Genomic DNA, 10,728 nt, shown 5'->3' on the forward strand with positions numbered 1-10,728 from the left:
CTGAGAGCTGAGAATTAGGGCAGCTCTCTAGGACATGAATTCGCGCACACCTCTGTGTAGAGTAGCGTATGTGTACATGTTTGTGTTTCCTAGGAAGGCAAGATTAACAATGTTCTGCAAAGCCTATAATGTTAGGAAAGAGATTAAAGTAACTGTATGTTATTCCATTAATGCAGTTCACCAGATATTTTATAGAATAAAGATTTATTTTGAAGATGCCTTCAAAAACTCGCATCTACGTTATCTTCAACTTTAATTTTCATTCTGTGAAATATCAGTTGATAAATTTGTGTTGGTTCTGCATCCAGTGCTCAACAAGTAGTCACAATACAACCTCTACATTACTTTGCACTAGAAAAATCTCAAAATTTGCATAAGAGATAGTTGCAGAAGAGGCTTTGGTGAGAAATAAGATAATTGAATGAAAAATCTCATTCACTATACTATTTCAAACCTTGATTTTAAATTAAGATTTTTATAGAAGTCTACTATAGGAGACCACCGCTGAAGACAATTAAAGAGAACAATTTTTCAAACATTACAGATGCAAACAATAAATATATTAAAAACAATTTTAAAAATAATATTGCTAATATATCAATAATAAAAATAAGAATATATGTCCAAAGCACACAGCTAGCTTCACAAAAATGTGTCTTTTATTGAGGATTCTTGATGCTGTGTTTCTTGATGCTGTGTTTTTTGATGCTGCATTTCTTGATATTTCTTGATGCTGTGTTTCTTGATGTTGTATTTCTTGATGCTGTGTTTCTTGATGCTGCGTATCATGATGCTGTGTTTCTTGATGCTGTGTTTCTTTCTTGATGCTGTGTTTCTTGATGCTGTTTCTTAATACTGTGTTTCATGATGCTGTGTTTCTTGATGCTGTGTTTCTTTCTTGATGCTGTGTTTCTTTCTTGATGCTGTTTCTTAATGCTGTGTTTCTTGATGCTGTGTTTCTTGATGCTGTGTTTCTTGATGTTGTGTTTCTTGATGCTGTGTTTCTTGATGCTGTTTTTCTTGATGCTGTGTTTCTTAATGCTGTTTTTCTTGATGTTGTTTTTCCTGATGTTGTTTTTCCTGATGCTCCTTTTCCTGATGTTGTTTTTCCTGATGCTCCTTTTCCTGGTGTTGCTTTCCTGATGCTCCTTTTCCTGGTGTTGCTTTCCTGATGGTCCTTTTCCTGATGCTGTATTTCTTCATGCTGATTTTCTTGATGCTGTTTTTCTTCATGCTCTTTGTCTTCATATTTGGACTGGTAATAATCCCAGGCCAAGCTGTAAATATAAGGAAGGACTAACAAGGTAAGGTTAGATACATTAAAATTGATGCTTACTAAGGTAAAAGTTTGTTCAATTAATGATTATGATGTCTTTTTTTGAGATGTCCTTTTAAAAAAAAACTTATGGTACCTTTTTACTGGCCTTGTGTGACTTTCCTATAGCAAGTCTGCAAAGACAAAAAATAAACACAAATTGAAAAAAAAAGTACTCTTTGTACAGAGGTGAAAATGTTGATAACTGTTGCATCTATATCATTACAACTGAATATCTAGTATTGAAAAGTAGCCCAAGTTAATATGTTTTTCTTGTGTCTTTTTTTGTATTTTTGTGTCCTCAAATACATTTTTATTCATTTTCCTCCAATTTTAATGTTTACCTTTTTACTAGTGTCTTCATTCGTAAGTTTGTTTTATTATATTTTAATATGTAATTACTTCGAAGGTCTACCTGATAATTTTAATCAAAAGTGTATTTAGTGTGTTTTGAATTGTATTGCTTTTATTGTTTGGTCTTTTTACATTGTAAATTTGAGGTAATTCAGTTGCTATCTATTCTGCTGCCAATCAAAAGCTGAATAATTAAAATTGAAAAAAAAAATTAACTTAATTATAGCAGGCGGCACAAAATCTACTCACATTGTAATCTAAAACCAGCAACGAGTGAAGGTTGGTGGCCGCACACGATTAATGGAATGATTTACTGTATATTGGTGCTTTGGAGTTTTTATTGAGTTTTAACGAGACCATATGATATTGGTCTTTCAATTCATGCATGCCTGAACCCATGACCCTGCCCAGTATTATGGGGTGTCAACATTTGGTAACCTAGATTTTTCAAAATCATGATTTTCCTCTAAGCAAATAATTTGCAATCCAGACGTTCAAGGTTTAAAAATGTCCAAGTTACATATAGTCCATGGTAGAGGTTTGAGAATAATGGGTTATAAAGTGTCTGCCGCTCTGGTATAACTTAACAGGGCGAGAGCCTAAAACCATCAAAGCTGCACGTTATCTTACTTTGGTAGTCCTTTGTTGAGGCCTTCTAACAACACGCAGGCCTTGCAGACTGTATGACTGGAGATATATCCGCACTGGTTACAAGTTCCTTGAGTTGGCATCTTTACATCTTTCTTAATTGATAAACTCTCACCAGAATGAATGATGTCTGAAAAAAGAATTCACAGAAAGTCATTGAAATGTTTCATCTTGTAGAAGAAGTGCTGACAAGAGCCAAGAATTCCCTTTCTTCCTAGAAATCCAACTTGAACAATCAAGTTGGAAGAAGTCACTTCCGAGAGACCTGTTGCTGAGCTTTATTAACACATCTAAATACATTTTGCTGTTCATAGTGGCACTGACTTCCGGGAGACAATTTATAATACAGTAGTAAAAACATGCAAATATCATGAATTTGTATGAGACTAGTTTTTTTCTGGGAGATTCTTCTTGCTTGCGGGAGTGCAGCAGGCCATCCTGATCTCCGGGAGACTCCCAAAGTAACAGTCATCTTCACACGACTAAATGAATTGATACACAGATAGTGAAGACATGTGCGGGCACAGTAAAAGATAGGCTGTGTTCCATGAGTTTTGCAGGCCTCTGCAACGTCTCTTTTCTTACATGGATAATACACAGTATACATGAAAATCTTATGCTCTGTCCAGACTATCAAATTTTCTTTGACTCAAAAGCTGTTGTATGCCCATATATAGTCATGATGTGCCTATACAGTATATGGTGATGATGTGATGTCATCATGACCATATTTAGGCATGTCACATGTTTCCGTCAAATAAAATTTGATGGTCCGTAGAGGGCTTTTTACATGTACCTTGACACAGATGTGACATAACATTTGAGGAACAATTGCTAAATTATAAACTTGCAATAATAAATGTGATTTTGGGACCCCAAATAGAGGTAGAACAAGCAAACCAAAACAAAGACGATTATCAAATCATGGAAAATATTTCTTGTTTTCTCTGCACAGCATCTCCTCGTATCCGGCCTAGACAGGACTCAAGCTGGAATCAGTAGAAACTAAATCTTGATCATACTTTACCTATGATTGAACTTGGTCGAATTTTTTCCAAATCTTTTAAAAATGTTCGAGCATGGCCACGGTAAGCATTTGGAGAATAAATACATTCAGTTGAAAAGTAATCAAGTTTTTTAAAGTATGCATACCTATATGAATACAAAAAGAAAAAAAAAAACAATACTCAGTGCCAAGATTTCTTCTGTATTCTTGAATTTTGTACATATTCTAATAATACTCTGTAGTTTAATATGAGGATTGGAATTTGAATCAATTAAATAATTATGTTTCTTTTATATTTATGTATCTCTATCATATCTTGTAATTGCTTTGTAAAAAAAAAAAGGAATTTTGATAGTACTTGCATTTCCACATCGATTTTAACAGAAATATATTTTTCCAATTACTTACATAACAATCTCTTTCTCATATGTATATTTAAAAGGTTTGCATCTGGGTAAAAACCCTTCTGTGCCCTGTTGAGAAAGGTAAGAAATAGAAGCACTGTAATTTAAAGAAAATTATGCAATTTGCAACAATTGTTCATAATGTTTTTATAAATCAATACCAAATAATTGTAACCAAATAATAAATATCATTCTAAATATCTGTGAACATCACTGCTTTATTACTGAAGCAACTGAATATAAATTACAGCAATTTTGAAAGAAAATTTGATTGTTTAACTCTAAAGTTAAGATTTATAAACCCAAATTACTCACTGTTGTTATTGCTGTACAACGTCTAAGTCTGGCAATATCCCCACGTAGAACTAGTAAAAAAAAATGTTAAGGCATTTTTGATTTGAGGTTAACTGAATTCATGGGGAAATATATTTCATAATAATATTTTGATAACAAATAAACAATCATAATATAGTAAAAATATAGCAACAACCGCGAAGGGAACAGTCGTTTTGAGTCGGCTGTAGTTAAGGCTGCCCTGGCTGATATAATGTGTGTGACTGGGTTCTATGGTGTTGAAGTTTACTAATTTCCCCTGGTTGTTGAAAATTAATTACAAAATAATTACAATGATTGACTAAAATTGAAAGCCCTATAGGCACATCATGACTATATATGGGCATACAACAGTTTTTGTCAAAGGCAGAACTTAATATACATACCTACTGTTATTTTTCTTGTTGTTTATTACATACAGTATTTAAAGATATATTTTTATTCTGCATGTCTTTAATTTAATGTAAAAAATGTGCAAAAAAATTGATAATTTAGACATTTAGACATAAAATTCACACTTACCATTCATTAATACTGTTTCTGCTATATCATCTGCATTGTGACCTATGGAAGAAACAATACAAAGCCTGGTTAGAAACCTCCATATACTTCATAGCTTTGTAGCTGTTTGTCCGAGTGCAGTGATATATGTTGAAGTGGGTTGCGAAGACGAAAAGGAATTATTGGTAGGAGATAAATGTAAGGCCTGTAAGGCTTTCAATTGAAAGGTTGAAGGTTTGAGACCGATGGAGGTCACAATGCTTGCGTCCTTGTGCAAGACACTTCATCTGCATTTGTCTTTTTTTTTAACCCAGGAGTATACATAAAGTCTCAAAAGAAAGCCCAGAATATCACAATAGATTACAAATAACGTATTCTATAAAACATGTACATTTACACAACAGATCTAAGAAAAAGAGTTCTGCATTTGACTAACATTGAGTTTGCCCTTGACAACCATACCTGTCACAATTTTGTCAGCCTTCACAAGTATTGCACCCCTATCAAGGGCTTGTCTTCTAAACACACCACAAAATGTACCTCAACAAAAATGAAGAAAAAATGCAAAACAGATCTTGTTTATGGATAATTGATTAGTTACTTGCTTGTGAAAAACACAAAAAAAATCAATATAGAATTATCTTATTTTTGAAACAAGCATAGTTATCAAATTATTTTGTGAATGTAAGAAAATATAAGACAAACTATAAACAAAATTCCACTCACAATTATTCTTCAATCCAATCTTTTCAACAATCTTATCCATTGTCCATCCATACAGTTCCTGGACAGAAATAATAAATTAATAATTTTAATAAACTACTAAACCTTTGAAAAGAGCACACAATTTGTAAATAAAAGGCTATACTTCTTTCTATTCTAATGTTACCAACCTCATAGGAAACTATCTTCAAAGGTAAATCATACTGTTGCTGATTACGCTTTACTGTCTGAAATGAAAACAAAAGAATCATTATTCATTTGAATTAAGATATGATGTACAGGTGTAGTGAAGTTTGCGCCCACTTCATAATCACATGGAAGGAGGAGTGAGCTCATGGTAGGCCAAGACAGATGTGGACAAAAAAAAATATTTTAAAGTGGCACAAAAAAGATGACACAGAACAGAGAAATTAATTGAGGCCGCATGTAAATATAGATATGATGTGCAGGTTTGGTGAAGTTTGTGCTCACTTGACAAGCATAGGAAGGGGAGTGAGCTCATGGTAGGCCAATACAAAATGTGGATAAAAACAACATTTAGAAGTGGCACAAAAAGATGGCATAGAAGAGAAAAATTAATTGAGGCTCTATGTAAATATAGGATTCAAGATTGATTGATTGATACAGCTAAAAGCAATTGTTGTCTTGTATTGTAACCATTACAGGTTCAAAATTTTAATTACCATAATTTACATTTCATCCCAAAATTCTGCCAAAAAAATGTAAGGAATTAATATGGTCATTTCTTTAACAATCTCATCTCAAAATTCTGCCAAAAAAATTTAAGGAATTAATATGGTATACTTTTCTATTTACATACAGATGAAATGTTCTGTTTATAGGTGTCATTCTTAAATCATCTTGAAACTGTTGATGACATGATTGGTTTCTCCATCCCAGATTATGCATAGGTACTGTATTTTATTCTATTTTCTTTTTCCTAACTTTTTTTTTTCCTGTTTATGTAATACTAACCTCAAGAGAATCATCCCTATAGCCACTGATGCCTTCATCCACGGACAGCAGAATAAGATTCAATCCATAGTCATAACGTTCATTCAACACTTTTAGTACATGTGCTAACACTGTAGAATCTGTAAAATAAAATAACAGTATTGCAGTAATATTAGCATTAGTGAGTTGTGGATCAAGAGGATGAAGGGGCATGTGGAAAAGAGGATTAGGAAGAATTTACCACCCACCTTGAATGTTAAAAATGTTTACAAATGCAATGCATTTTCAAAACTGATTCTGAAATTGTTGCAATCTACATGTTCTCCTGTCTATGAAAAGCTGAAACTGACTTGAGTGCAAATGGTTGATTATTAAAAGGAGTTATCCTTTTTTCTCTCAAAACACATTTCCGAACAAGTACATAGCAGTATGTGCCACCAATATTAGTAAGTTATTTGAGATAAAACTAAATAATAAGAACAAATGAATAATATTGCTAACAATTCAGGAGCTGCAACATTTCCTCTAGTCTCCATAAGAAAATTAATAAAACATATGACATAATATAAAATGATTTTGATGAAAAATATATTCCAAGATTTTAATACATAATAATACCAGAGAAAGTTGACAAAAAAAATACAACTTGGTCAGAACAAAACTTTTTTTTTAAATTAATAATTTTTTTAAACAAAATAAAAAAAATAAAAGATTGATACCTTTACCACCAGAAGCTCCGACTGCTACAGTTTCTCCACGGTTGAATAACTTGGCATCAATTATTGTTTGATGAATTTCTGTTTCAAATGCATAGTAGAAACAGTCTTTGCAAAGTGCATCTCCCTGAAAGAAATTATGAATGAACCAATAAATAATGAAATATATTAACAACAAAATACAGAAGTAAATATAGAGTGAATGACAGAATAAATAATAATAAATAAATACACACATGTGTGCAAACAAATACACAAACATTAGCAAATAAATACATTAAAACGTAAATGAATATTACATAAAAAATAAGTAAATAAATAAATCTGTAGAGTAAGTAAAAAAAAGTAATTTAATATTGATAAATTAGTATAGATATTGTGCAAGAAAGCATAATATATTATTATTACCATTTATAATATAGGCTTACTTTATCAAAAATAATAATTTCACAAAAATTGTAGCTATATGAGAATAGAAATAATAAGAATATAAGACCAGAGTAAAAAAAAATGACAATAAAAAGAATTATTTAAGTACATACAAACTGAAATATAATTAACCAATTTTAATGATTACATTAATGAATTTGAAAAAATCTAGGCAAGAACACAAAAATAACCACAATACTTATTTAATCACTTTTAAAAATATAATCAACATTATTATTAATATTGTTGCCAGAAACAACCATGACACTTTGTTTAATCACTATCACAAATATTAAACATTATTTTCCATATTGTTGCCATAATCATCCTCCTTATAATCACTAGCCCTATCGTGACCATGCTACAGAACAAAACTTCTTTAAAGACCCCTGTCACCCACCGGAAGCCAGCAGCCACACACATGATTGATATCACAGTAAACTAGGAAAGCAAACTACTACCTCCATGATGGGACCACTTGAAATTAATGGAGACTGAAATCTTAACTGGTGGTCAACCAGATTGAACAAGTACAAGGACTCAACAATCATCATGCTCTAATGTACATTATGCTATGCTTCAAAAGCCACTAACTAGACAGATGTGTTATAGCAGAACTCAATGCTGGTTTTAGTGCACAACGACTTAATTCAATTAGGTTAACAATAGGTTGAAATCTCAAGACAATTAACTAGGGCGTACATGCACACAATAACATACTAATTATGAAATTTGAACTGGTTTTGCTTGTCCACCGTTAGCAGGTCTATTACACTTGTTTGCTAAATTTGGATTAATTCTTACCTTGGGCATAATTTTTTTTGGTCTACTAATAACTGGCTTGGATCTCATGTTAATAAGGTTTAAAAATCCAGGAATAATAAACAGATTATCCATTAATCTAAAACCAAAATTTGCCTAAAAAATAGTGATTATCTGAAAAATCCAATTAGACAGAACTTCTGTAGAAATCTGTTATACAAATGTTAAAAACATCAAATTTTGTGTACAGTTTTAGAATAGATTGTTTTGTTTTGGTGGTACCACTGCACCTTTAGATAGTTTTTAGCTCTGCCTTTATTATACTCATCGGAGCTCTCGAGATTTACAAGAACTTTTTATTAACCTTTTCCCAATGAAATCTCTGATTAAATCAAAACAAATTTTGGCTACAAAATCATTAGATTGTTTACTAGCCAATTTAAATGTTGAAATATAAATGAAATTTTTTACACATAGTTGACTGCTAATTAACATGAATTTTTTTTCTCATAATGTTTTTCAAATGCATATCCAAAATATTATTATTTAAATATTATGTATTGAATACTATACTTGTATAGCAATCCAAATATTACTTTAACGGTACAGTTTAATCTTTGTGTTAAACACGTACATTATAATGTAACATTGTTGTATTGATCAATATTAATCTGAACGGAATCTGCAAAGACAGCAATAAACACCAACAGCAGGTCCAAATATGACTGTTATTATCATCGTCTTAATTTAGAATAAATAGAGATATTCAATATAATACTGGCCAAATCCAGACTACATATGTTATCTTTTATGTTTCTTGTGGACCAACAATTCATTTCTCCTTGTGTTCGTTGAAGCGTTTCGAGTGCACACTTCATCATCGGACGGGAAAAATACAATCAATACGAAGGAGATTAGGAGTAATGTAAGAAATATAAACACTAGACTACAGTCAAGATTTTAACTTTTGTTCTAATTCAAGATCATGAGAATATAATCTTGAATAAATGGATGCGGCACATGGCAGACGGGTTTAGTGGGAAATCTGAATAGAGAAACACAAAGCGCAAATTACTTTGGCAGATGTGGGTAAACATGCCCACAGGTGTCTTATTCAAACGGGGTTACTATAGAGAGAGATGCTATCTATTTTTCATTAGGCCATGTACTTGAAAAAAATCAGTGTATTTTTAATTTATATTTTAATTTGGTAAACCCCCTAACTTTTAATTCTTTTAGCCGCTCATTCAAGACACTTTCAATTTGAAAAAAATCCTGCCTTCTGTTATCATAAAAACATACTCATTATGTAAAAATAATTAATATTATATGGAAACTCGTAAAATTGTAGAAATAATGTTATATTTAATGTAGCTACATAAAGCTTCACAACTCCATATAATTCTATGTAAATATTGATCATTAAACCATAGCAAAGAGGGTAAAAATAGTTTTGTGTGGGGATTGTTATACATTAAACTAGTAGGCAATATTGCCAATAGTCTTGCTCATATATTTTTTGGCACTTTTAGCATTTATATGTACCTGCTTCAGCAAAAGAACTCATATTTCAAAACGTTTTATTTGCTTTTTATTATTTCTGCCGCCCACCTCCATGAAGTATAACAATAAATCCTTCCTCAAAAATATTATGATAAAGCATTTTAAATCAATTTATTGTGTTTAACTTTACAATTTCTGTGCAAACACATGATCTGAACAAAGACCGAAGGGTGTCCTCTATTACTTTTTTAGCTCGCTTTTTTTTTTATTCACCAATAAAAATTTCTTTTCTGTCTAGATACTTTTGTCAGAGCCATTTTCCTAAATGAGAAAACAAAAATTCATTTTTCTTTTCCCCCCGCCCCCACCGGTTTACAGTAGCTAACCAAGACATAAGCTATTTGTAACCGATGCTTCCACCCTTCATTCTGATTGCAATCATATTAATAGTCCTCAATCATGACCGGCTCTTCTGCAGTATATACTAACAGTCTTACAAAGCATATGGCAAAACCTTGGCCAAATCCACATCTCCTTGTTCTAAACCTCAATGCATTATTAGTTCAATTGGTAATTTAATTGAGCGAAACAAAGACCATAACAAGTTCTACTTTTCCCGTTCTTTCTGCACATATTTATGTATGTAACAAGATTAATGGTGATTAACGAGGAAATTCTATGGTGAGTTTTAATAAATAACCTACTAATACATTTGATTGCACGTATTGTTAGCTATCCTACGGTTTAATAATAATGATAATCACACCCCTCTTTGATGTCACTCAGTATGTATTCATTGAATACAGGTCTTTAGGTCTTAAAACTCAATTATGTATCACATACACAATGAAAATCATTAGAAACAAGACATCAACAAAGCAGCGCAGTAATTCAATATACAGTATTTATTAACAAACAGATTACTGTACTTCAATTGAAAGCCAAGCTCCGGAGGAAAACATTTTTTTTATTTGTTGTACAACTGGTTATTCTAAGATACAAATTTGATGCTTGAAAAAAAACTCAGAAATGGTTAATGAGCAAATTGTTTAGTGAAATACAGATTTTTTAAATACTAGT

At 31.6% G+C, this 10,728-nt stretch overlaps 1 protein-coding gene across 4 annotated transcripts in view; it reads right to left on the reverse strand.

Annotated features, from left to right (window-relative positions):
- Positions 1–936: 936 nt before the first annotated feature.
- LOC117100398 (cytoplasmic tRNA 2-thiolation protein 1-like) overlaps positions 937–10,728 on the reverse strand; it is a 15,121-nt gene continuing 5,329 nt past the window's right edge. Inside the window, exons 1-14 of one of the 4 annotated variants that reach the window (XM_033240072.1) lie at positions 7,842–7,947; positions 6,958–7,081; positions 6,260–6,378; positions 5,455–5,511; positions 5,288–5,345; positions 5,024–5,101; positions 4,583–4,624; positions 4,043–4,092; positions 3,732–3,796; positions 3,345–3,469; positions 2,300–2,447; positions 1,413–1,449; positions 1,204–1,277; positions 937–980 (exon numbers count right to left, since the gene is read on the reverse strand). In XM_033240072.1, coding sequence (XP_033095963.1) covers positions 1,245–1,277; positions 1,413–1,449; positions 2,300–2,447; positions 3,345–3,469; positions 3,732–3,796; positions 4,043–4,092; positions 4,583–4,624; positions 5,024–5,101; positions 5,288–5,345; positions 5,455–5,511; positions 6,260–6,378; positions 6,958–7,081; positions 7,842–7,937 — 1,032 coding nt within the window. In that variant the 5' untranslated portion in view covers positions 7,938–7,947 and the 3' untranslated portion in view covers positions 937–980; positions 1,204–1,244. Of the gene's footprint in view, positions 1,278–1,412; positions 1,450–2,299; positions 2,448–3,344; positions 3,470–3,731; positions 3,797–4,042; positions 4,093–4,582; positions 4,625–5,023; positions 5,102–5,287; positions 5,346–5,454; positions 5,512–6,259; positions 6,379–6,957; positions 7,082–7,841; positions 7,951–10,728 lie in introns of those variants that run through there. The other 3 variants (XM_033240073.1, XM_033240071.1, XM_033240074.1) reach the window with 3 other exon arrangements.

The sequence above is a fragment of the Anneissia japonica genome, unplaced genomic scaffold (genome assembly GCF_011630105.1).
Source record: "Anneissia japonica isolate Jap-2015-1 unplaced genomic scaffold, ASM1163010v1 scaffold3338_len356548_cov189, whole genome shotgun sequence".
Lineage (NCBI taxonomy): Eukaryota > Metazoa > Echinodermata > Crinoidea > Comatulida > Comatulidae > Anneissia > Anneissia japonica.